Consider the following 27,720-nt stretch of genomic DNA (forward strand, 5'->3'; position numbering starts at 1 on the left):
TAGACGCATTTAAAAATAAATTCGACTAATTCGAGTAATTAAAAAAAAAAAACGAAAAACTCCTCACTCTGTTTGACCTTGTAGAAACCGTGTTATCTCACTTTCTCCCAGCTTGATTTCCCACCCAGTGAATCAGGGGAATTGGGGTGGGAGGACAGCGGGGTAGAGGAGGAGGCGAGCGCAAGTGACTAGGAACAGGAGGTCGGAACCCGGAATTGGGAGGGCAGATCTTCAGCCTCCTCCACTGGAAGATGGTACCGACTGCACCCTGTGGTGCGAAGGGTTCATTTTCCGAGCGGAGTCCAAGGTTCCACACGGAGGCTCCCAGTGAAAGAGCTCGGGGAAGACCCGAGCCTGGGGAGGCAGGGACGCAGCGTTACGGAGCCCCGTGGCCCTTCGTTACGCCGGGCGCGGAGTAGAGCGCTGCCACCAGCAGGGGCGGAATCCGAGCCCGGTCTCCGCAAGCCCCGCCCCCGGGGCGGTGGAAGCGGACCCGTCCTCACCTCCCAGATCTGGGCGTGTCCCCGCGGGCGCACGCGCGCGCACGGCATGCTGGGAAGGCGCCCGCGCGGCGGCCATTTTGTCTTATCGGCTCCTCTTTAGAGGAGGCTTTTCGGCCTGCGAGAGGGCCAAAGGGGTTGGCGACTGTGTCGCCGGCGTTTTTTTTTGGCGGGTGCCAGGGCAGGTGGGAGCAGCCGCCCGAGAAAAGCACCATGATTTCGGCCGCGCAATTGTTGGATGAGTTAATGGGCCGGGACCGAAACCTCGCCCCGGACGAGAAGCGCAGCAACGTGCGGTGGGACCACGAGAGCGTAAGTCCCGCGGGCCTTGGGTCTGTGCCCGGGCGCCGTGGGGGAGGGGAGCGGCGCGGGCTGGGGCCCGTCCGGCGGTCGGCGCGATTTGGGACGCGGGCCGCACGGGGTCGAGTGTCTGATCTGTGGCGGGAGGGAGGAGCCCGCCGGGGTCCGGGGATGAGGGATGATTTGTTTTTGTTGTTGTTTTAGTATTGTGGAAGTCTGAGAGGGCCCTTGGCAGAATTGAAAAACACCTTAAAAAGGCAGGGAAACGCGGGAAAAGATTTTACTATATCTAGCGGCTCTGGAGTTTTTAACCTTATTATGAGGTAGAGAAGAAGGCAAATTCTTCCGTTATTTGGGTTGAGCGTCGTATTTAGACCGAAATTTCTGGGGAGGGTTAGTGATAAAAATCGTGGCATTGTATTACTTCAAGAAAGGGTCCATTTCGATGCTTACGTGAGGAAATAAAATTCCAAGAGGTCATAACTTGGTAGGGTTTCCCGTGGTGATTTACAGATACCGTTTGATAGCCGCACGTTTTAGTTAAGCTAGCTCTTCTTGTAGATGGTTGTCCTGTTTTTTTCTTCACTACAAGACTCCTTTGATAAGAGTACAGGTATCTTGATGAGCACTGAGAAACGTGTAGAATTGTTGAATCATTATCTGGTACTCCGGAAACTAATAAAACAATTATATTTGAATGAAACAAAACTCACTTGGTCCTTTTTACCTTATGAGTAAAGGGTAACTATAACCCTCGTTTCACAGATAAGACTTGAGAGGCCACCCAAGGTCTCTTGGCAAGTTAAGCGGCAAAACTAAACCTAATCTTTGTAGTCCTGTTCAGTCACCACAATTCTGTCAGACCGACGTCTCTGCAGATACCCGTGCATTCCAAGTGTTTTGAACATGGCAGTGTTAGGTTTATGTTAGGTCTTAACCTGAAGAAGAGATGTAGATTCGAATCATACGTAGCTTGCAGTTGCAGTCAAACAACGTGGTAATTTAAAGGCAGTTACTAATCAAAATAGGTATAGTTGGACAGTAGGTCTTCTAAAAAAGTTGTGTTTTGTTTTTTAATGTAGGTTTTGGTCAGAGTAAAATTTCTCTTTTGTAATTCAGGCAAATAAGCGGTGCTAGATGAGTCCTTTCAGTATCTTAAGTGCCTAAGCTGCATTGGGTTGTTGGTTGATTGCAAAGTAGTATGAAGGGTAATGGTAGAATTTATTGTGTGGGGTCAAATTCACAAGTTTGTCGTTGACTTTAAGAGAGGGGAAGCTTTTTGAAAGCCTTCCCCCCCCTTTCTTTCTTTTCTGATATTGGGGGTTTTTCCCCTGTTTGTTAAATAGGAAGCTGAGTAACTTTGTTGCTTGTTTTGATCCTCTTTTTGTCTAGGCATTTGTCACTGTGAAGTCTGTTTTTCTTTTACTACTTAGGGATCTTTCCATCTTGTCTTGCAAAACAAAGAACATGATTTAGTTGATGTGCAGATAGGACATTTTGGACATAAAGCATTTGGGGTTAAAAAGAAAATTGCTTTTGACTGCCTGCTTATCAACTGGAACAGTCTAAAATCTGTGCCTCCTTGGTTTTGAACATATGTTGTGAAGAAACTTTGTTTTCCTGATACTATTAAATTGCCACATTGCTTTGTATACAGTGGGTTTATAGTTGGCAGTGGGGCTCTGGGAATTGCAGCTTAAGTCTTCTGTCATCTCAGCCCTAATCTTTGGCTTAAGGTGTTTCTCATTGATTTTAAATCTCGGCGCTGTCACCAAGATTCTTTATGCCTGAATGACAGATTTACTTCATTCCCAATCCAGGGATTTGAAAAAGTCAGATTACTGCTATTTCAGATTCATGTCTGCTGGGGTTCAGGGAGAAGGTTGATGTTGACCTGGAACAAAGCACATGGCCTCTTCTAAATAAGACTGAATTACTCCAGGGTAAAATAAAGCTGTGGAAGCTCGTGACATCACTTCCGGGTTATTTGCATATTCTTAGGCTGTTGGTTAGTAGTGGTAAAATCCTGGGAAAAAATGGACAACCCCAACATATACTGTAAAGGTTTCAGGATCATTGAACCTGATGTTTCAAATATTTTTACATTCCTGTTCTATGTGGAAATTTTTCTTTGCTACCTTTGCACTGGATGGGAAAAGCTATTTCAGCAGGGTGGAGTCCTTTTGTTTAACAATTGAAATGGAAACTTTACCATACTGGTAATGGTAGTTCTTGGTTGTCTGTATTTGACCAACCTGTGGGATTTGTTTTACATGCAGATTTCTCTTCTTTGCCTGAAGAGATTCCAATCTGTAGACCTGTGGGACGGCCCCAGAAATCTGGGTTTTCTTTAAATGGCCTCTTACACATTCTAAAACTTGTGAACTGTAGCTTTCTGACCCACCTCATTACTCTTGGGTTTTTAATTGTTAGCTCATAGCCCTTGAAGCTCATTTTTAAGTGAAGTATGCACCAGTGATGTAAATTACTGACCTTTCCTTTGTTTGTAATGGTTTTTATGTAATCACTATCCCTGGTGAATCTTGGAAAGTGCTGCACTGGGGTTTTACAGCATTTCCAACTTTTGTAGATTGTTATCTTGAGGTGAGAGAAAGTAGTTTTCAGCTAAAGTCAGATTAGTTTTAATACCATCCCAAGGATTCATTCATATATCCTACTGCCTCGCCTATTAATATTTTACAATTTCTTGAAGTTAGTATTTCGCATTAAGCAGTTTGTTTGCTCTACCCCATTAATTCTAAACAACAGTAATAAGGAAAGCATCTGATTTTTAACTGCCTAGCATGAGCACCTTCAGTTAGTGTCCACATGGGGAGATTCCACTCTTTGCTAGAGAAGGCATGAAATGCCGTCTCCTTATCTGAATAATTTAGATTGTGGGGGATCCCCCCTCCCCCAATTTATTTAGTTAAGAGAAGGGGAGGGGCTGACAGAGAAAATCTTTCCACTCCCAGCGCAGAGGCCGGCATTGAACACAGCACAGAACTCCATCTCAGAACCCTAAGAGCATGGCCTGTGCTAACGTCAACAGCCTGATGCTTAACTAACTAAGCCACGCAGGTGCCCCCTGTTCTTTAAACTTTTTTGTGGGAGATTTTAAAGTTTGGTCTAGAGTTTTCATTATCTTTTATATTATATAACAGGAATTTTATAGTTCAAATTGAGGTTTTTACATGTAGATCGGAACCCAGAAATGAGATTATTTAACTGATTCTAATAATATCCAAAATGGGATTTCTTTCATAATTTATCAAATCCAAGTATGCCAACTGTTCAGTGACGGTTTAATAATTTATGAAGGGAATTGAACTAAATGTTCTTTTCTAAAATCTTCAGAATGTTAACAGGTATTTTCACTGACCCTGAAAGCTGTTTGGAAAAGAAAAGTTAAAGCTCTGTCCATACTTTACAAGTAAAACTTGGGAAACAAAAATTAGTAATTATAGTGCATGACATCTAATCTAGGTATTTTATTGGATAGTGTTTAGAGTCACCCAAATGTTCTTTGTGACAGAAATGTAGGCATTTCTGGTCCTACTCCGTAGTACTGGTAAGTGTTGGGCTTCTCCAAGCAGCAATCTGTGTGTTTGTTTGTATGTGTAGATAACTGCTGTTTCCTTCTTCTTCCCAAAATATATACAGAAGTAGAATGAATTCTCTATGTACCCACACCTAATGGAACGTTATCAAAACGTTGCCAGTGTTATTGTTTCTGTATTCCCTATCCTTTTCTTTATTTTGAAGCAGTTCTATCATTTAAGCTTTAAGTACATTATTATGTATCTTTAAAATAGAACCTCAAGAAGGCATAACCACAATATTACTATCACTTTGAAAATATTAAGGTATTTTTATAATATTTATTTGATCGCTTTAGGAAAAATGTATCATTAGAGTTGATTTCTTCACAAGGGGAGAAAGTAGTTTTAGTAATAGTGCTTCTTTGTTTTATGAAATATGCTTAATTTTCTCATGTTTTCTCTCTCCTTTTTAAAAAAAGATTTATTTATTTTGGGGACAGGGACAGTCTTAAAGCAGACCCCATGCTGAGCACAGCACTGGGCTCCATCTCATGACCCTAAGATCACCACCTGAGTGGAAACCAAGAGTCAGCTGTGTAACTGACTGCACCATCCAGGTGCCCCAGTTTTCTCATTATTTCTTATTTGTAACTTGGGGGAATTTCATGTATTCATTTATTCAACAAACATGTAGCACTGTAACAGTATGGATATGGCACTTGGCCTGAGAGAACCATTAGTCTGGTGGCAAATGTAAGGACTAAACATGCTTTTGTAACATAATTTGGTACGTGCCATAGTAGGACATGTGTAGGGTCTAGAAAAGAGCACATGAGAGGGACATCTAATAAGCTAGACTGGGGTACTTGGGAAAGGCCTCTTCAAGTGGCCCTTCAATACTGGGACCTGAAGGATTAATAGGAATTGGCCTCAGGGAGTGGGAGAGAAGACAGATGTTAGTTACCAGGGGCTGGAAAAAATCTTAGGCCTGAAAAATTGTGAACATTATTATAGCTGGAGCCCGTGTTCTTTTTTTTTTTTTTTTTTTTTTTTTTTTTTAAGATTTTATTTATTTGACAGATCACAAGTAGGCAGAGAGGCAGGCGGGGGGGGGGGGGCGGTTAGTAGGCTTCTTGGTGAGCAGAGAGCCGGATGCAGGGCTCGATCCCAGGACCCTGAGATCACAACCTGAGCCGAAGGCAGACGCTTTAACCCACTGAGCCACCCAGGCGCCCCTTGAGTCAGATTTCTAAGGTTGATTGTATTTCTGCTTTCTCTTCACTGGTAGTGGATTCACTAAAGGATGCTGTTGAGATGGAACTCTTGTCAGTAGCGTTGCCTTAGATTTATCAAGAGGATAAATCTCAAGAATACGGGCCCTACCGCACTCCCTAGGTATCTGCCCCTCCCACCTTTGGTTATCAGACTATTAACTCCATGATGGCTATTTCGTGAAGACTTGCTGAGTAAAAGACAGTAGTGTTTGTTTTTTTTTTTTTTAAAGATTTTATATATTTATTTGACAGATCACAAGTAGGCAGAGAGGTAGGCAGAGGGCAGAGCCACCCAGGCGCCCCTAAAAGACAGTTTAAAAGATCCTTAGTCCCTGGGGAGAGTTAAAGAAGCAGTCTAAATAGCTAGAGTTCAATGGGTAGAGTAATATTTTGATGTGCCATTGTGTTACAGTAGTATTTTAAGGAGAGTTGAAGAGTGGAAAGGGGATATAGATCCAGATTGATTAAGGGGGGTTCTAATCTGGATTCTGTAAATAGCTAGATATCTTTAGGGCAGGTCATTTGTTCTCCCTTACCTCAAATGGGGTGATTGGACTAAATTTTAAGAAGCACATGTTTAGCCCATGGGCAGTCATGTCTTACTTGGTGTGTATACTGACTAAAACCATTTTTTAAAAAGTAGCTTGAATAGTAGTGTAAAAATCAGACAAATTTTCCCCTCTCTCCCAGTGTAACAAACATAATTTGTGTTAAAATCTCACTGTGAGGGACACCTGGGTGGCTCAGTTGGTTAAGCAGCTGCCTTCGGCTCAGGTCATGGTTCCGGCGTCCTGGGATCGAGTCCCACATCGGGCTCCTTGCTCAGCAGGAGCCTGCTTCTCCCTCTGCCTCTGCCTGCCATTCTGTCTGCCTGTGCTTGCTCTCTCTCCCTCTCTCTCTGACAAATAAATAAAATCTTAAAAAAAAAAAAAATCTCACTGTGAAATATTGTCTTTTTTTTTTTTTCCCCATACACAGAAACTAAGGCAGTTAAAGTCTGTAGTTCACAGTGGGTGTCAGCCAAGATTAAAACTCTGCGCTGTGTTGTCTCTCCAAGCATACCTGTTTTACACTTGGCCATTTCATACTGGGTTAGGTCTTTTTCACATGTTTTCCTTATGCCTAGAATGTCTTGCAGTCTTTCTAGTTCTGAATTTAAGAAGCAGTTCAAGCTTCATCACCTGTGATGACCTGGCATTCCTGACTAAAATCACTTCTATATCTAGTGTTGGATGTGTATTCTAACACTCTTGGTTTTTGTTCTTGACTTCTATTAGACTGTGGTCTTCTTCTTCTTCTTCTTCTTTTTTTTTTTTTTTAAGATTTTATTTATTTATTTGACAGAGATCACAAGTAGGCAGAGAGGCAGGCAGAGAGAGAGAGAGAGGAGGAAGCAGGCTCCCCGCTGAGCAGAGAGCCAGATGTGGGGCTCGATCTCAGGACCCTGGGATCATGACCTGAGCTGAAGGCAGAGGCTTAACCCACTGGGCCACCCAGGCGCCCCCGTTTTCTACCTTTTAAAATTAAAATGTCACTTAAAATTAAATGCCACTTTATTTTTTAAGGTTATTTTAAAAATTCATTTAATCAGGGGCGCCTGGGTGGCTCAATGGATTAAGCCTCTGCCTTCGGCTCAGGTCTTGATCTGGCTCAGGTCATGATCTCGGGATCGGGCTCTCTGCTCAGCAGGGAGCCTGCTTCCCTTCCTCTCTGCCTACTTGCAATCTTTGCCTGTCAAATAAATAAATAAAAATCTTTAAAAAAAATTTTTCATTTAATCACTACACCCAGTATAAGACTCAAATTCACCACTGCAAGATCAAGAAACAGTTGCATGCTCCGCGGACTGAGCCAACCAGGTGCCCATAAGTGCCACTCTCTATGTATATTTATTATTTATTTAAATTATTTTTTATTTACTAGAGAGAGAATGAGCAAGGGGGAGGGGCAGAGGGAGAGGGAGAAACTGGCTCCCCGCTGAGCAGGGAGCCCCATTCAGGACTCCATCCCAGGACCCTGAGATCATGACCTGAGTCCAAGGCAGATGCTTAACTGACTGAGCCACCCAGGCCTCCCCTAAGGGCCACTTTAAATTAAAATCACATGTGGTACTTACTAGATTTGAGAGTGTGTTCATTTCAATTTTTTTTGAAATTATATTTCATTTAAAAACTGATATAGTACATTTGAAGTTTTGACCAGTTAGAATCTACGTTTGTCCATTTTTTTTTAACGTGGGGCTTGAACTCTTGGTCCTGAAATAAGGAGTCCCATGCTCTACCAACTGAGTCAGCCAGGTGCCCCTAAGAATCTGCTGGTTTTTTTTTTTTTTTTTTTAGAAAGTCTTATTTGTATGAATAAGGCTTAGGTTTTATATTAAAACTACATAGCTGTGGGAAATCAAAAGTATTTTAGTTTTAAAAAACAAGTATCAGTTTATGACAAATCTTGTAGCTAGTAGTAATCATAAGTGTTCCAGAAAAACCACTACATTATATTGTAAAGTGCAAACTCAGATCTGGTCAGTTTGATTTCAGTGAAAAATATTATTAAAACTAAGCTTCAATAAGTACTATACTGATAATTTTAAGAATTACATGAATTCCAAAAGAATTATATGATTTCCTTCCTAGAAAAAGTTTGTATTGGCTTATATTTTAGAGTCAGGAGAGGGACCATGGAGGTGTTTGCTCTTTTTGTTATTTTATTTTATTTTTTATTTTTTTATATTTTATCTTTTTAAGATTTTATCCACAAGCAGGAAGAGTGTGTGGGGGGAGAAACAGGCCTCCTGCTGAGCAAGAACCCATGTAGGGCTTGATCCCAGGACCCTGGACTCATGACCTAAGTCAAAGGCAGACGCCTAACAACTGAGCCTGGCACCCATGCGTCCCTCTTGTTTTTTTTAAAGATTTTATTTTATTTTTCTTTAAGTAACGTCTGCAGCCAATATGGGATTGGAACTCACAACCCTGAGAATCAAGAGTTGCATGTTCTACAGACGGAGCCAGCTAGGCGCCCTTACTTTGTTTTAATGATGAGCCTTTTTTGAGGATCATAGAGATTGACTCGGTTTAAAGAAAGAACAGTAGTCTTATGTTTTATTAGTTATGATGATAAATAGAAATTCTTTTTTTTTTTTTTAAAGATTTTATTTATTTATTTGACAGAGAGAAATCACAAGTAAGCAGAGAGGCAGGCAGAGAGAGAGGAGGAAGCAGGCTCCCTGCTGAGCAGAAAGCCCGATGTGGGGCTCGAACCCAGGACCTGGGATCATGACCTGAGCCGAAGGCAGCGGCTTAACCCACTGAGCCACCCAGGCGCCCCGATAAATAGAAATTCTATTAAAAACAAAAAAGATGCACAATAGTAAAATTTGTTCTTCTGGTTCTCTTTCCCATATTGTTGCTATGTGGGGAGAGTGGCGATTAAAAGTAGATAGTAGGAAATACTGGTGCCTGTGTCCTGCCTGCATTTTTTACTGAACTTTGGGAGTTGGAAAGTCATTAATTTAACTAATGTGGTTTAACAACAACAAAAAATTGTTCTTATTTGGCTGAAAGATAAAGGTTAAGAAATAAAAAAATAGTAGTTTGGCACCCTTTTCCAATACAGTTTTAAAGCTGAACAATTTTTAAAAGTTAAGTACCTTTGTTTTTCTTCACTAGGTTTGTAAATATTATCTCTGTGGTTTTTGTCCTGCGGAATTGTTCACAAACACTCGTTCTGATCTAGGTAAGTGAATTTTCTTTGTAGCTTTTATCAAATTATGATTTAAAATAAAAACTGGTACTTTATAAATTCCAAAAAGTTTTCTCTTAAATAAGGTTTGTTGATAAAATAATTTTTTTCTTGGCTTAGATTTTTGAACGTATTTTAATAAATGCCATTGTAGTTAAACATGGTGGCTTAAGTGAACATACATGTCTATTTCTACTCCCTCCCAAAACCCTCCACTAAAATGAAAATTTAAAAACAAAAAAGGTGTAAACAGAAGAGGAGATAACAATTAGCGATATCATCGAATTTTTGGAAGATGACAAGTGGATGGAAGAGTAGCAGCAAACTCAACAGAGCAGAACAACCTCTACCCTAAAAGCCTGCAGAATGGTATATTAAAAGGAAGTGTTTGATCAGCAGAACCCTGGACAGGTTCAGCATTTGGAGGCACCAGGTATCATAGCAGAGTTGAGTCATGGGCTAAAAATGAAAGATTAGTCTAGTTAGGGTCTCTCACCTGTGAGATATTTTGATATTTTGACCTGGATATTTTTGTTTTAGGGGGTATCCTGTGCATTGTAGAATGTTTAGTAGTAGTCCTGGCCTCTACCCACTAGATGCCGGTGGCACCCCTCAACTGTGACAGCTAAAACGTCTTCAACTAAAAAGACATTGCCATGTGTCCCTGGAGGGACTCTTAAAACCTGTGCATCTCGTGATTTTCTTTCTCCCACCAGGAGACACTAGGGGGTTCTTTTCTGGAGAAATTGGACCTGTAAGACTGTAGTTCCATTTGAACCACAGAATGCAAAATGAAACAAAAACCAGTGACGTTCTTCTCCCAAGGATGATACGTAATTAGTATCATTCTAGAAACAAAAGAGAAGTTAATTATTTGAAGCACAGTGCTTGCCCTAGAGCCTTAGAAGCACATTAGGGCTGGATGAATCTAGCTGTTGGGATTCCAGACACAGCACAGGGCAGTAATGAGTAAAAATGAGACTTATTAAGAGAATTAAGTCTATATTCTTAATAGTGGGGTTTTCCCATTCCCTTCCTCTGCCCTGTTCCTAGAAGGATACAGCCAGATGTTTTTCCCCAGGCAGAAGAGAAGAGGATTCTTTAGAGAAAGTGAACAGTTCCAGAGAAATGATCTAAGGTACTGACCCTTGGGAATCTCCTAAAAGAATTTTGCTGCCTGATTTTCCTGTGGTGAAGCCCATTAGTTGGCGAACCCTGCCTGTGCATACCAACTGCCAGTTAGATTTTGGAAGTGTTTGCCAGCCAAGGAATACCAGTTAGACACGAAGAAAACCTTCAACACAACAGATTAATGAAACCAACTGGGGCTGGGGGAGTTTAGTGGAATTAGAGATAATGGGGAAAGCAGAAGAAAAGATACTTTGTTGTTGTTTTAAGTAAGCTTTATACCCAATAGGGGAACTCATAACCCTGAGATCAGGAGTTGCATGTTCTATCGACTGAGCCAGCCCGGTGCCCTAAAATACTAAAAGTCTTAACTAAATTTAGTATCCTCAGAGAAATAAAAGCGGATATAAGGAATAGGATGCTGTATAAAAAGGGAACTTTCGAAAAACCAAAAAGAGCTCTTGGAAATTAGGACTGAAGAAATGTGAAATAAAAATCAGTGTAAAGGTTTGAGAATAAAATCAAGGAAATTTGCTGGAATGTTGGGTGATCAAACAGAAAAGATTAAAATTTGAAAAAATTACATCAGTACAACACTAATTAGGAGTTCTAGAGAAAGCAGAAGGGAGGAAATTAAAGATTTTGCAATACTGAAGGGCGGTAGTCTGTAGATTGAGTGGGTCCTTCAAATGCTCACAGCACACTGGATGAAAAAAGATCCATTCAAAGGCACCATTCAAAAACCACTGAAGTTTCAGAATGGTGGGAGTGGGGCAGGGACACACAGGATTATGAATCAGAATGGCCTCAGATTTGTCAGTAACACCACCAGAAGCTTGAAGACTTTGGGATATAAACCTTCAGGATTCTGCGTGAAAAAATAATTTTCCTAGGTTAGCTTTATAACCAAACTCCAAAGTATGAGAGAGAAAAAAGACATTTTCAGACATGTAAGATCTCAAAAAATTTATCTCCCATGATTCTTTTCTCTGGAAATGCTACCAACACATGGGTATAAAACCAAGGAGAAAAACAAGAGATCCAGTAAACTGCATTCAATACAGACAGAAAAAGAACCTCAGGGTGACAACCGTAATTAGTGAGCTTAGAAAACCAGTAGCCTAGATTGAAGCAGAAAGAAAGCTCAGGGGCAAAACTGAAGCTGATTATCTGATAGATTTGGAATCTTGAGAGAATTTCTGTAGCTGACTTAAAGTGTTTGAGAAGGGTTCAGAAATACAGAAATCTAAACAAATGAAAAGAATTTCAACAGAAATGTGAAGCATATCTTAAGTCATCATAATGCCCCTTTTGTTTGGCTCAGTGGGTAACAGTACTTGCATAGTCAAAATGTAAAGTTTTTATTTAACTTAAAAATTTTTTGACCTAAAATTTTGATGTCTAAGATAAATTAAGAAAAAGCAAAATAGTTTAGAAATATGGAAATAAATTCCAGAAGGCATAGGTGACATGGTTGAAATTGGTTGCCTTCTGGAGTTAGGAAGGAGTAGGTCCTTAAGCATTCTTGTACTATCTGGCTTCATTTGCAGACACCCCAGATTAGTAAAAGATGAGTGGTTCACCCTCCTCACAGTTTCACTGGGTGGCAGAGGATACAATTTCTCTTTTCTTCAACTTCCTCTTCTTTTTTCTTCTCTTTCCTTACCGTATAGTTGCTCTCTTTTATACTGATCTTGAAGATTAAGGAGAATAATTTTCATGTGTTTACTTGGGCACATTACTTTGTGATACATTAGGCTCAGTTTAGGTGTGTACAGACTATTTTGTGATGAAATCGGTCTTGTTTTCCTTTTTTTTTAAGAACTTCCTTTAGTTTTGGCAAGAGAAAAGTTGGTTAACATCACCAATAATTTATACATTCATATTTCTCATCTTTTTTTTCAGGTCCATGTGAAAAAATTCACGATGAAAACCTTCGAAAACAGTAAGTTATCTTTTTTGGTCATTTCTCCCTTCTTCATCATTCTTTGGTTTAGGGGACAAGGATTGAAGAAGTATTGAAATTGGTATAAAATGAATGTCTTGCCGAGGTTCTGTTCATTAGTTGGGATGGTAGAAAGTCATAGCTTCAAAAATGATATGATTAGCTACCTTATGATTGCATATTTTACGCTTAAGTACTACTGTATCCTAAGCTTTTTTCTGTATCATGTTAGTTTTTTGTTTTTTGTTTTTTTTTTTCCCCTTATAGTCCTGATTTTATAAATGAGACTTGTCCTGGGGCCAGGGTCACAGATCCAGTATTGTGATAGAACTGGTGTTGAAGCACCTAGCTTTGCCTTATTGTAAAGTCCATGCTCTTAACCAGACATGATGCTAAGTACTTGTCTTCTCTTCACCAGGATGAGAGACTAGAAAATGACTTTTTCTTTCTTTCTTTTTTTAAGATTTTATTTATTTATTTGATAGAAACACAGCAGGAGAGGGAGCACAAGCAGGGGGAGTGGGAAGGGGAGAAGCAGGCTTTCCACAGAGCAGGGAGCCTGACGTGGGTGGGGCTTGATCCTCGGACCCTGGGATCATGACCTGAGCTGAAGACAGATGCTTAACCACTGAGCCACCCAGGTGCCCCTAGAAATTGACTTCTTACATATGGGTTTACTCTTCAGAGTAAATGCAACAGTTTATAAGATTAGTTAAGATAGAATATGTGAGTTGTAACAGATAAAGATTTGGAAAGAAAATAATGCTTATTAATTTTTATCCTTAACCAGGTATGAGAAGAGTTCTCGTTTTATGAAGGTTGGCTATGAGAGAGATTTTCTGCGATACCTACAGAGCTTACTTGCGGAAGTAGAACGTAGAATTAGACGAGGCCATGCTCGTTTGGCATTATCTCAAAACCAGCAGTCCTCTGGGGTGCGTATGAAGTTAATTTGTAGTCTTTGTTAAGTGTCCTTACTCTTGACACCCACAGACCTCCCTAGTATTGAAACTTGTGGTCAAGTTCATTAATTTGTATTCTTTTTTTTTAAATTAAGATTTTATTTATTTGACAGACAGAGATCACAAATAGGCAGAGAGGCAAGCAGAGAGAGAGGGGGATATGCAGGCTTCCCGCCGAGCAGAGAGCCCGATGCAGGGCTTGATCCCAGGACCCCGAGATCATCACCTGAGCTGAAGGCAGAGGCTCAACCCACTGAGCCACCCAGGCACCTCTAATTTGTATTCTTTTAGAATGATATAAACTTAAAGGGCATTCATTTTTTTCAGTCTTTATTAAGTTTTTTTTTTTTTTAAAGATTTTATTTATTTATTTGACAGAGATCACAAGTAGGCAGAGAGGCAGGCAGAGAGAGAGGAGGCAGGCAGAGAGAGAGGAGGAAGCAGGCTCCCCGCCTAGCAGAGAGCCCAATGCGGGGCTCGATCCCAGGACTCTGGGATCATGACCTGAGCCAAAGGCAGAGGCTTTAACCCACTGAACCACCTAGGCGCCCCTTTTTCAGTCTTTATTAATAATAATCATTTTGCTACTCGTTAAGATTTTTCTCATTATCCATAACTGACAAAATATGTAATTGAGTAGCAGTAATTGAAGGTAATTATTCTTGTGACTCAATATTTTAACTGTTAAATACAGATACTATGTATGGTATGTGAGAGCTTGAATATTTTTTACTTACTGATAATACATTTTATTTATTTATTTAATTTATTTGATAGATCGCAAGTAGGCAGAGAGGCAGGCAGAGGGGGAGGGGGAAGCAGGCCCCCCACCGAGCAGAGAGCCCAATAGGGGGTATGACAGGACCCCAGGGTCATGACCTGAGCCGAAGGCAGAGGCCCCACCCACTGAGCCTCCCCCGGGCCCCACTGATAATACAGTTTGTTATCTCTTAATAGGCGGCTGGCCCAACAGGCAAAAATGAAGAAAAAATTCAGGTTCTGACAGATAAAATTGATGTACTCCTACAGCAGGTAAGAGTTGTGTACATTAATAACAAAGTATTTGGCATAGACACTTAACCAAAGATAAAAGGTGGCAAATATGTATATGTAAAGGTGCTCAAAGTCATTAGTCATTAGGGAAACACAAGTTAAAACCACAATGAGATATTTATTGTATGTCTGTGAGAATGGCTACAATTAAACAGACTACATACCAGGTGTTAATGACGATGTGGGCAAACTGGAACTAACCTACACTGCTGGTGGAATGTAAAATGGTATAACCACTTTGGAAAATTGTAGGTTTCTTTCTTCTTTTTTTTTTAATTAAGATTTTATTTATTTATTTGACAGAAATCACAAGTAGGCAGAGAGAGAGGGGGGAAGCAGGCTCCCTGCAGGGAGCCTGATGTAGGGCTTGATCCCAGGCCCCTGAGATCATGACCTGAGCTGAAGGCAGAGGCTTAACGCACTGAGCCACCCAGGCATACCGTAGGTTTCTTAAAAAGTTAAAAAAAGATCCACCACGAGTCTCTCCAGTCCTAGATAGTGACCCAAGAGAAACAAAAGCATATGTTTACAGAGTTGTATTACCAGTGTTCATAACGGCTTTGTTCGTAATTGGCAAAATCCCTAAACTGGAACCAGCTCAAACATCTATCAGTTAAGTGAATGGGTAAATGCTGTGATGTGTCCGTGCAGTAGAGTACTGCTCAGTAATAAAATGAATCAACAACATGGAACACTGTGGGCGAATCTTAAGATAATTAGGCTGAATGAAAGAAGCCAGACTAAAATAAGTACATAATTCCATTTATATAGAGTCCTAGAAAATGTAAACTGATCTCTGTACAATTCTAGAAAATGTAAACTGATCTGTAGGGACAGCAGATCCATGATCTGGGCGGAGGTACTACGAAGGAAATTTGGGGTAATAGCTGTGTTATCTAGATGAGGGTGTTAGTTTCATGGTTGTCAAAACTTCCTCAGATTTTAAACCTTAAAAATATGCAGTTCATTGCATGTGAGATCTACTCTATTAATGTTGTAAAAAAATCAAAAGGGTAAATTTAATCCAAGGAGTCCAATAAACAAAACCAAAAGACCCAAAACAACCATGAAATGGTAATGAAGCTTGGGGAAGAACAGAAGAATGGTTTGGTTAAAAAGGAGTCTTGACTGCTTTGCCTTCTTTTTTTTTTTTTTAATCCGCCTTAGATTGAAGAATTAGGATCTGAAGGAAAAGTAGAAGAAGCCCAGGGGATGATGAAGTTAGTTGAACAGCTAAAAGAAGAGAGGGAATTGCTTAGGTCCACAACCTCGGTGAGTAGCAACCTCATTTTGATTTATCCAGGCTGTTCACTGTGAATACTAGGACCTATTCCTAGTTGAGAATTGTAGTGAATAGTTTTCTAATGTCCTAAATCAAGAGTCTGCAAACTGTATCTTAAAGGATACACAGTAAATACTTAAGGTTTGTAGGCCACAAGGTCCCCTGGCCGATACCAAGCTCTGCCTTTATATTACGAAAGCAGCTTTGGATAATGCATAAACAAAAGGATGTGGCTGTGTTCCAATAAAACTTTATTTACAAAAACAAGCTTCTAGCTGCTGCATGCCAACCCATGCCTTAGATCATGAGTTTTCACTGGGGCCTGGGTCGGTCAGTTCGTCTTTCTTTCTCTCTCTCTCTTTCTCCTTTCTCTCTTCCTTTCTTATTTTTTTAAAGTTTTATTATTTGAGAGGGAGAGAGAACACGAGTGGAGAGAGGAGGAGAGGGAGAAGCAGATTCCCTGCTGAGCAGGGAGCTCAACATGGGGCTCTCTTAGGACCCTGGGATCATGACCTGAGCCGAAGGTAGACACTGAGTCTACCCAGGTGCCCCTAGATTTATTTATTTTTAGAGAGAGACCATGGGTGTAAGTGGGGAAAGAGGGAGAGAAGCAGATACCTTGGAGTGGGGAGCCCAGCTTGTGGCTCAATCCCATGACCCTGAGATCATGGAAATCAAAAGTTAGACACGACTGACTGAGCCACCCAGGCGCCCCTTAACTTTCTTATTATGATAAATTAACCCATACATACTTACCTTAGCTCAAAATTGGTATACTCTTCTACTTTTTTGTATTAATTAGAGAATGTGATACTCAGGTTTTGGATTTTTTAAAAAAATATTTTTATTTTTATTTATTTGACAGAGATTACAAGTAGGCAGGCAGAGAGAGGGGAGAGGGAGAAGCAGGCTCCCTGGTGAGCAGAGAGCCTGATTCGGGGCTTGATCCCAGGACTCTGGGATTGTGACCTGAGCCGAAGGCAGAGGCTTTAACCCACTGAGCCACCCAGGCACTCCCTCACGTTTTGGATATTGATGGTAGAATGTAATTGGCCATTGGTTCCCAGATATCGAATAGGATATATACAGATTATGCTCAGTAAGTTCTGTTCTCTTAAGCATTTTAGGGTTAAACCAAAAAAAATTTTTTTTATAGATTTTATTTATTTATTGACAGAGACACTAAGAGAGGGAGCACAAGCGGGGGTTGGGGGGTGGGAGAGGGAGAAGCAGGCTTCCCGCTGAGCAGGGAGCCTGATGTGGGGTTCAGTTCCAGGACCCTGGGATCATGGCCTGAGCCAAAGGCAGATGCTTAACTGATTGAGCCACCCAGGTTCCCCAGACAGAATTTTTTTAAAGTAAGTTCTGTTCCCATTTTAGGCTTGAATTCACAACTGAGATCAAGAGTTACATGCTCTACTGACTCGCTAGCTAGGCACGCCTTGAAAAATATTTTTAATGTGGAGGCCACACCTTTAACCTGTTGAAACTAAGGAATGAATTGGGACTAGAATAGGCAGCTTTCTGAAAGGTAGTTAACATTTTTCAAGGTGGTGTGCGCATTTCATTGGTTATAGTTGAGTGATGGGATCTCAGTCCATCCTTGGGATATGGAAAATTTCTTGCTGTTGCCTTTGTTTCCCTGCTCTAAAAGTTTACCAGTTACTTCTTAGGGCTTTGGGGAAATTCACAAAATTTGAAAACTATTTTAGATTGTAAGTACTTTGTTGGATTTTGTTTCTTCTTTTTCTCAAATACTCTTAAAATAACTGATTTATCATTTCAGACAATTGAAAGTTTTGCTGCCCAAGAAAAACAAATGGAAGTTTGTGAAGTGTGTGGAGCCTTTTTGATAGTAGGAGATGCCCAGTCCCGAGTAGATGACCATTTGATGGGAAAGCAGCACATGGGCTATGCCAAAATTAAAGCTACTGTAGAAGAATTAAAAGTAAGCTTTTTGCAAGCGTGCGCTTTAGCCACAGCTAATACTCTCATTTTAGTATGGCCAGAAATTGATCACATAGACACATAAGCCTCTTGTTGATACTTTGCTTGTTTGTGTTATTTGAAAGTATGATAATCCCTATAAAATTTTGCTATTCATCAGATAGGGCTTTATTTTCTTCACGTTTTTTGTGCCAGGAATTTGGGAGAAAACGATCCCTGAGGTCTTAGCCAAGTAACAGTATCTTACATACAGACATGGTTTTGGAATTTCTGCATTTTTCTTTCAGGGCATGAAGTTTCATACATTGATCTACACATGCTTTGCATTCAGTAACCATTGTTTGATAGTGTCTTTAAGAGTATAGTTCTATAAAAATCAAACTTGATTTGTTTTAGGAAAAGTTAAGAAAAAGAACTGAAGAACCTGATCGTGATGAGCGTTTAAAAAAGGAGAAGCAAGAACGGGAAGAAAGAGAAAAAGAACGGGAGAGAGAAAGAGAAGAAAGAGAAAGGAAAAGACGGAGAGAAGAGGAAGAAAGAGAGAAAGAAAGGGCTAGAGACAGAGAAAGAAGAAAGAGAAGTCGTTCACGAAGTCGGCATTCAAGCCGGACCTCAGACCGAAGATGCAGCAGGTCTCGGGACCACAAAAGATCACGAAGTAGAGAAAGAAGGCGAAGCAGGTACGTGGAACACACGAGACGGCGCCTTGCACGTAGCGAGTGTGCAGTATGCAGTAGCAGTTGCTAGTCCTTAAGTATTGTCCGGCACTAGGATGGATTATGAGAGGAATCAGTGAGCAGGCCACCTTCAAGGCAACCTTTTTGCTATTTCCCACCAGTCTAAGGAGGTTTGATGCACTCTTCTAGGAAGTCCATGTTATCATATGGTCTCTTTAAGCGCATCTCTTCTCACTGATCTAAGAAGACATTTAAATTATAAGTTATTTTGGTAAAATTACCTACTTTTGCTTTGGATGACATCACACAGAACATAAGAACTAAAGTGCTTTATAACCAATTCTTTTTTTTTTTTTTTTTTAAGATTTTATTTATTTGACACACAGAGACCACAAGTAGGCAGAGAGGCAGGCAGAGTGGGGTGGGGGGTGGGGAAGCAGGCTCCCTGCTGAGCAGAGAGCCTGATGTGGGGCTCCATCACAGGACCCTGAGATCATGACTTAAGCCGAAGGCAGAGGCTTTAACCCACTGAGCCATCCAGGTGCCTCTATAACCAATTCTTTAAAAATGTGAAAAATGAAATCCATTTTATGGTTTGTTTGTTTGTTTGTTTGTTTATTTATTTATTTGACAGCGATCACAAGTAGGCAGAGCAGCTGGCAGAGGGAGGGGGGAAGCAGGCTCCGCTGAACAGAGAGCCCGATGCAGGGCTTGATCCAGGACCCTGAGCTCATGACCTGAGCCAAAGGCAGAGCCTTAACCCACTGAGCCACCCAGGCGTGCCTCCCCACCCCCCCCTTTTACTGTTTTAGAGTTGGGATTGAAGAGTCTTAAAGAATGTGGTGATGGGGCACATGAATGGCTCAGTCGGTTAAGCATCCGAATCTTGATTTCAGCTCAGGTCATGAGCTCAGGGTCATGAGATTGAGCCCTGCAGTGGGTTCTATGCTGGGTGTGGAGCCTGCATAACACCCACCGCCCCCCAACCCTGTTTTTGCTCACCCATCCTCAAAAAAAAAGGCATGATGGTGATTATCTTAGCACTATTTGAAAATTTGAAGTTAGATTTTTTTTTCTTAAAAAAATTTTTAAGATTTTTATTCATTTATTTGACAGAGAGACAAAGGGAGAGAGGGAACACAAGCAGGGGGACTGGGAGAGGAAGAAGCAGGCTTCCCACCGAGCAGGGAGCCTGATACGGGGGGCTCGATCCCAGGACTCTGGGATCATGACCTGAGCTGAAGGCAGACGCTTAATGACTGAGCCACCCAGGCACCCCGAAGTTAGATTTTCAGTAGTTTCCAATTCTTAAGTTTTCAACTGTAGTTTTAGTTTTCTACTGTATTAGTAATGGATTCTGCTCATTTGCCTTTTAAGGGTAAGTTTTACTTAACTTGTTAATTATTGAACAGTGTATAATCTTTGCAAGGTTTTTTCTCATTGTAATGTCGGCTGAAGTTGCTTTCCTTTTTGTTTTCCACTGTGAAGAAGTAGAGATCGACGAAGAAGCAGAAGCCATGATAGATCAGAAAGAAAGCATAGATCTCGTAGTCGGGATCGAAGAAGATCAAAAAGCCGGGATCGAAAGTCCTATAAGCACAGGAGCAAAAGTCGGGACAGAGAACAAGATAGAAAATCCAAGGAGAAAGGTTAGTTTATGTGAGAATTTGATTCATTAATTGGAGACTATTTTCAGTCTCTTCTCCCCCTCACATTTCTTTGGACATAGGCAGAGTTCCATTTTAAGCTCTGTTCTTTTTTTACTTACCTCCAGCATCATTCAGTAGGAGATGGGGGCAGTATTTTCCCCTTGTCTGGTTTGTGAGAAAGGCAATTGACCTGGTGTTTTCTTAGAACATGTTAAAAACACATCCTTCAGTTGTTCATCTAAAGGTTTGTCATCTCGATTCTTCCAAGTATTGCATTACCTTTCAGGGTTATTAGGCTGTAGAATTTATTAGCTTATTTATTGGCAACTTTTTATCTGCTGTGTGTTCCATAGTATATCTTGCAGAGTCAGTGTGTTGTGTTGCATTGGTCCTCGTGTGCAGCCTTCATTTACCTGTGTAATGAAGTTCTAAGTTTGTGGAAGTTGAATACCTTACCTTGTCTTAATTTAACCATGTTTTCTATTGAAACAACATGCATTTTCCTTTGTACTTTTCCCTTTGGTTTTTGGTGGTGTTCCAGTGGCTGGAACGCACATTCACAGCACTATTAATGGACTTTTTAATTTTGTCTTTGGCATGTTTTCACGTGGCTATTTTCATCTTTTAGCTTAGTCTTCATTGAAAGATAATTCTTTTAAATCATCAGGGTCTCCTTTCTGTATTTTCTTTAGATTCTTTGAGCGTCTTTCATTTTGTATTGACTGGGCCGTTCTGCTTTGCATGGGTTTTGGGAATGAGAGCAAGGGCCTATTTCTCGTTTTCTTGGCTCTGCTTGTTCGATCCTGTTCTGCCCATCTGTGTCCATGTTTGATCACCCGACATGTGTGCTGCTGTGTTTGAGTTGATTAAACTGGACTTCTGTGTGACATTCATTTCTTCATTTCTTTTTTGGAACTATTCTGTGGTATTTGGTTTTTTGGGGGGTTTTCTGGGGGCCGGACATGGGTTTTTGTTAGACTGAGTTAGAGAACTAGCAGCGCAAACAGTGGACATTTTTTTTTAGTCTTAGGCTTTCATTTTTCCTCAAATAGGTGTACCTTTTCTTCTAAAAAAATTCACATACATTGTTTTTTTCCTACAACATGGAGCAAATGTTAAAAAGTAGGAAATAAGGACAGTTTTTTAAATTTACTGTCGCAAGCTTAAGTTCAGAAATTACTTTTGTGATTCAACAGGCAGTTGCTACAAAGTATTGTAACCTGATTTTGCATTAGCTTTAAGCTTTCACCCAACCTTTTTTGTAAGACTTTTTGTGGAATGTATCTTTTTGGGCATGGGTCCAATCTCAAGAGCCAGATAATGGATGTCAGAGATCAAATTAATCACTTCTCTTTAAGAATTAAAGTTCTTTGCTATATCATACTTCACGTCACTTAAAATAGTTGGACTCAGTCCAACACAGTCTCAGGACCCTGAGACCATGACCTGAGCCGAAGGCAGATGCTTTAACCCACTGAGCCGTCCAGGCACCCAGTTGGATTGGTTCTTGGGGATAAAAGCTAGCTAGCCTTCCTAACTGTCTGGGATCAACAGTGAACAATGGCCTGACTATAAAAACACGACATGTTTGTGTAATTTCTGGGTAGAGCAAAAAGATGTCCTGAATTGCTTAACTATTAAAAAAAAATCCTAATTGTGATAATGACATCATAGAATTTAATAAAGCTTTTGCTTAAGTAAATAAGCTGCATTGTGTTTGGATTATGGACAAACAGGATTTTCCTAGTGAAGTATGGAGGAAGGAGAGAAGATTCGTTTTTGGATAAAGCTCTGCATCAGTCCCATCTTGAAAGATGGGGAATGCATTACAGATTTTTCTTAAGCTTAGGGATCTCTTTTAGAAGTGAAATGATTTATTGGCTTTTGAAAATGCCACGTAGCCATTCAGGCAGTCCTAGGTATGTAGGTGACTGAAGGCCTGAACTCTGAGCAGGAATAGCATTTGATAATGGCGCGAGTAAGGAGTTTACTGCGCCACATGCTACCGTGGAAATAATTTGGCTCCACAGTGGAAGGACGTGTAGTTCTTAACACCAGCCCATTTAGGTTTCTCTCTTTGTCAAGAGAGTTTCCTTTTTTAATCCATAGCCCTGAAATCCTCCACGCTTTGTGGATGTCCTTAGGACTATTAAGATCTACCATATTTACATAGGACAGAAGATAAGATTATTGGACTGACTATTAGTCCTCTGCGGGGCAACAAGACGACTCTTCTTCATTGAAGCTACCTGTGCACCGGCGAAGCCCATAAGGCACAAAGGGAGGACTTTCCCACAAGGTCAGTTAGAGCGCACTGTACTGGCCCAGTTCTCATAAGTCGACGGACAGACCTGGCGCAAGCCCTGCAGTCAGCTACTCGGACGTTGCTTGCGTGCATTTTGCAAGTCTTATGGACTGAATATGCTCCTTCACATACAGTCTTCAGTTCCTCCATTTGAATGAGTGCCCCTGCCACTGCCATGTTTTGTTTTCATTACCATCCCTCTTCCACTTGCTGTTGTGTCTTAACTTTGTCCAGAATCTGTAGAGGGTTGTGTTTCTCTTAAAACGTCTGTCTTATGAACCACTCTGCTAGACTAGTTATTCTTAATGTAGTTTTACGGGGAAAAATAATTTTTCCCCAGAGTTTGTAGTTTGCATTAACATTTTCTGTAGAAATCTTTTGTTAGGCAATACTTGGAACTAAAAAAGCTAGAATACACTTGGTCCCTTTACCACTCTCTGCCCCTAGTCTGAGTTTTACCATTCCAGGGAAAACAGTAGGAGAAAAGGTTGAGATTTACTTTTTCCATTTTTTATGCGTAGTTGAGTTGAATTTTAATTTTCTCCTTTTGGAGAAACAGCTCTTGAGATGGCATATATATTTTCTTAGCAAAGCACCAAAGTTCAGTACTTGGTTTGAGATCTGAGATCCGAAATCTGCTTTCTTTCACTGGGCTTGTTCATTGTAGGTACTCAGATATGTACCTGCGTGGGGAAGCTTTTGCATTAAAAAAGCTATAGCTGGAGAAACATGCCTATTAAGTGTTCACCTTTTTTTCATCTTTTGCAGTTACTGCTTTTACTTTTTACCTGCATAATTTACTTCATGTGAACACAGGTTTTTTTGTGTATTACCTTCCTACCTTTCCCATTGCTTTCTGATGTTTCTTCCTCAAAATCAGACTTGAGTCTTAGAGCCTGCAGTGATTTGAAGTTGCCCGTACTTAGTAGCTTCTCAGCAGTTGGAGGGAACTGGCTACTGTTTTACTGTTTGCTTTCTCCTGATTCCCAGTACGGCCCTCCCCCTCCCTCATAAATGACAAATTTTATCCCTTTAGTAGATTTCACCAAACTGTGTTACTTGCAGTCTGTGGGAAATAATTGTTTTTTCATCTCTCAGTTGTTTCACTTTTCAAAATGTCATGTATGTATTGTATTTTACTTTAAAATCCACGATCAATGTCTTCTTTTATGGCAGAAAAGAGGGGATCTGATGATAAAAAAAGTAGTGTGAAGTCCAGTAGTCGAGAAAAACAGAGTGAAGACACAAACACTGAATCAAAGGAAAGTGATACTAAGAATGAGGTCAATGGGACCAGTGAAGACATTAAATCTGAAGGTGACACTCAGTCCAATTAAAACTGATCTGATAAGACCTCAGATCAGACAGAGGTAAGTGTATTGTTTCTCACTTTGATTAGGGCTTTTTGTTACTGTTTGACAGTGCAGCGTAAGTATGCACAGATGAAGATGGAGCTAAGCCGAGTAAGAAGACATACAAAAGCATCTTCTGAAGGAAAAGACAGTGTAGTCCTGCAAAACATTTTGAGGTACATTGTTTTGTCTCAGCTATTTTGTAGCAGACTCGTGCCCCCATTAGTGTGCCTCTTTGGAAATTATTGCCCACGTTTGTAATATAGTCGCCATTGAAAAGTTAATTATCCTTTTTTTAGGGATTTTGCTGTCATTTCTTTTTTTTTTCTTTTTTTTAATAAAAAGGTTGAACTGTTTTTTTTTTTTTTTTTCTTTTTGGTATTAAGTCCATCTTGTGTTGATACATTGGCAGAGACATATGCTTTAAAAACTTAAATATTTCGGAGGCACATGTTGGACGACTTTGTTTTAATTAAACTGCTAGTATTTCTTTGTCAAGGATGTTTCTAGTTTTTTGCTTTATTGCCTTGCATTCTAATGCAGTTTGTTCTGTAACTCGAGAGCCAGTAGCATTGGATTGATGGAAGTGTAGGGTTTATGAATTATTGCAGCTGACTACCATACCTCACACAGCGTTGGTGTTGTGAGCGGCCCATGAAAAGCCAAATTAAAAATCAAGGATTCAGTCAAACTAAGCAGGTACTCATGCCAGGTACTCCTTTCTCTACCCACATCCATGTTTGAATGCTATTGCCTGTGATCTTTACGCTTAACTGTTGTGTATCTTTTTTGTTCTTTACAAGAAGCACAGAGGGGTTTTTTGTGTATTGCGTGAAAACTTAAAAATCAAATGTTAACAGAATGGAATTTTTTTTCAACTGTATGTAGGGATGCAGTGGTGCCCAGAATTAGATATCTTTAAAGAATTTTAAATACAATAAACACTTCATATTATTCGCCTTGTTACATTCAATGCAATTCTCAAGTCTTTAAGAGGTATGTGTTTAATATTTCCTACGGTGTAGGAGCATTTGCAGTCAGCCATAGGTACGTAGGCGTAGTCACTGGCTGATAACATATAAAGCAGCAGTGAGTAGCAAGGACAGACACCTTCAATCTCTGAAACACAAAGAACTGATGAATCGTATAGAGTGAATTTGGGTTTTTAAAGAACGATTAAAAGTTAGGTTTTATGAGTTCTTAAAACCTATAAACTATTCATTCTTTGGGCTAGTCTAGTGGCTTGGGATAAAATCAGTACGTGAAAGGGAGTACCAATTAGTTGGTTTGTCGATGGCTTTCTTCCTCTAGGACAGCCATATAGTGTTCCGTGTGTGAGCCACCCACATATAGGGAAGCATACACAGGCAAAGGCTTTTAAGTCCACACTGATGCCTTGAGAATTAAAAAGAATACAAACATTCCATATACATATATTAATTAGCAGTTAGTGACTGGGCCAACACTTAGTCATAAAAATTTGCCTTTTACATGTTGCCTAATTATCATTTTCCCCCAAATTTTGCATTGTAGGACTACTGTTCGAAGATTTTTGGAAGAAAACTGAAAACAGCATAAAGTGAAGATCGACATTAAAATGAGGTGAAAGAAAACTATAGTGGCATAGAAAAAGTATAAAGCTCAGTTAGTTGTTTTTTTGTTTTGTTTTGTTTTGTTTTGTTTTTTTATTAAAAATTAATTCAGGACTGATGTGACCTTACCAGATTTCAGAAACATGTGTTGATAGTATATATATGCCACTGAAAACTTAGGTCCTGTATCATATTTTTTTTCTTTAAGACTTTTTAAGAAATATTACCTAAACATGTGGCTTGCTCAGTGTTTAATTGCAAGTTTTCATTCTTGGACTTTGAAAACAGGATTAAACGTTAGTATTTGTGTGAATCAGACTAAGTGGGATTCCATTTTTACAACTCTGCTATTATCTAGCCTTTGGATTTAGAAGTGAAAATAAAGTATCTCTGACTTTCTGTTACAAATTTGATTGTCTCTGTCATTGAAAAGTTTTAGTATTAATCTTTTTCTAATAAAGCTATTGACTCTGAACTAGTCCCTTGTTTTAAATATGAGGTGCACTGTTACTAGAGGTGTTGGTGTACAGTTTTATCTGATTGTTCTGTTTAAGACTAATTTTTATAGAATTTTCGCAGTTTAAATGTTTTAAATAATGGTGCTTCAATTTTGGGTGGTTATGAATAAATTTGGATTCTGCTTTTAATAGCAAAGATGTACAGTGAACTAGAATATATTTTTACATCCCTGAGATTCCTTTACTAGTAGAAAATTCAAAATATCCTTCTGATGAACACGATCCTCCTCTAGCTCTGAAATAATGACGTAGAAGAGCATTCAGGAGCTTCTAACTAGTTTTTGTCTTTGTTTTAAATCCTGTATCAAGATTTCTTTTAACCTGGTCTTGTCAGATTATAAATGTATTCATTTCTGTGTGTGGGGTGTGTAATACATATAATAAGGATTTATTTTTAAAACGGATCCTTAAGCAGTTGATTCCCCCCTCTCCCCCTCCCCCCCCAGGTAATTTGACAGCATGTTTCTCTGTATGGCCAGCTTTGGCGACTGTGTAAAAGTATTATCTCCAGCTACATGTATCATAGCAGTTCTTTGTGGTTTATAGTTTTCAAATATTGCTGTCCGTTTGTAGGTAGTGAAACCAAGTTGATTGGGTTAAATGACTTATGCAAGGTCACATGGCTTCATGTTGCTAAAGATAGCCTGCGGAACCTGGGTCTCTGCCTCTTGGTCCAGTGCCTCACGACTATGCCACTGTACTCATCCTGACGGGCATGGCGAACTGTCACAGAATTTACTACAGTACCCTCCACCAAACTTTGGAAAGTGATGAAACCACCACCTCAGAGGTGCTCTTTGTGTGATCATTATAGGAGCACCGAGCCCTCCTAGCTTACTAGCTGCTCCTAGAGATTGCAGCAGGAGTTGAATGGGTTATTCTGGCTCTGTCAGGGTTAAGATGAAATGCAAAAGATCGAGCCTGGCTTTGTGTAGTTTGACAAGTTTGTGGTTTTAAGAGTAAAGGATTTAAAGTGCTAGTTTACCATATTCTGTTACTCGGTATCAAGAACAGAAAACTGTTGCTAAACTATTACGGCAATAAATTATTAAGGAATTAAAATGCCAGATTTGTTCTGCCTCATCTAAAATCAGTAGCCAACTTATTTCAGTGAGGTAAAGTAAATGAGTTCATGAAAAGTCATCATCTTCATGATTCTGTGGACACTTAGATGTATTTCATGATTGAAGTTCTGTAGAATTTGAGGGAGAGGCCTGGCTCTTAGTGTGGCCATGACTAAGGTCTGGTTTAAGTTGGAGATCAAGTTGGATTGCCCTCAACACCCAGAATTCATTCAGGCTCAAGAGGAAATGATTCTTACCTAATTCATAAGAACCTAATACAGAGGCTATGTGCTAATTGAATTTACTATGAGAAATACACATTTCTACCTTGAGGGCCAAACAGTTGTCAGATGGTCTGTGTGTATTTTCTCTGTGATAAGCCTTTCAGGGGCACCAGATGCTGTTACTCAGAAGATCACTTAATAAGAGTGGAATGGGATCAGAGCAATCAGGTTTTTTTAAATTTTTATTTTGGATAACTTAAGACTTACATAAAAGTAGAACAGTATAATTAGCCTCTATTAAAACTCACCACTAGTAAGACTCAATGGCCAGTCTTATTTTATATGTGTATGTGCATGTGTGTATGTATCCCCTGCCTCCTATCATTTTCAAGCAAGTCTCAGACATACTGTTTAGTCTGTAAATATTTCAGCATGTATTTCTAAAAGTTAAGAAATTAAACAAGCTCATTAACAAAAATAAATGGGATAAACTCCTAATTGGCCAGAGTTCTCAACTGTAGTACTGGTCTGGTAGCTTACTTGCCATTGTGTGTCTCAAGAGGACCAAGTAATGCATCTGCTGCTCTGGCATCCTCCCCTCTGCAGTATAGGAAGACTGTAGCATCGCCTCCCATTTTAAGACATTTTTCCTTCAAACAGATCAC

At 40.0% G+C, this 27,720-nt stretch overlaps 1 protein-coding gene across 11 annotated transcripts; it reads left to right on the forward strand.

Moving 5' to 3' along the window:
* Positions 1 to 559: 559 nt before the first annotated feature.
* On the forward strand, positions 560 to 25,724 carry LUC7L3 (LUC7 like 3 pre-mRNA splicing factor). 11 transcript variants are annotated; one of them, XM_047706766.1, is made up of 13 exons: positions 560 to 812; positions 9,285 to 9,351; positions 12,391 to 12,430; positions 13,221 to 13,365; positions 14,350 to 14,424; positions 15,613 to 15,717; positions 17,514 to 17,675; positions 18,071 to 18,354; positions 19,840 to 20,000; positions 23,482 to 23,622; positions 23,728 to 23,833; positions 24,291 to 24,356; positions 25,191 to 25,724. In XM_047706766.1, exons 1-12 carry the CDS (start codon positions 714 to 716, stop codon positions 24,313 to 24,315), a joined length of 1,410 nt encoding a protein of 469 aa, XP_047562722.1. In that variant the 5' UTR covers positions 560 to 713; the 3' UTR covers positions 24,316 to 24,356; positions 25,191 to 25,724. The 11 variants fall into 11 exon arrangements, 10 of the variants coding, with proteins under 10 accessions (XP_047562722.1, XP_047562721.1, XP_047562720.1 ...); XR_007123325.1 differs by having other exon boundaries at positions 23,728 to 24,356; XM_047706765.1 differs by having other exon boundaries at positions 24,291 to 25,724.
* The last annotated feature ends 1,996 nt before the right edge of the window (positions 25,725 to 27,720 follow it).

This window comes from Lutra lutra, chromosome 16 (genome assembly GCF_902655055.1).
Source record: "Lutra lutra chromosome 16, mLutLut1.2, whole genome shotgun sequence".
Taxonomy (NCBI): Eukaryota; Metazoa; Chordata; class Mammalia; order Carnivora; family Mustelidae; genus Lutra; species Lutra lutra.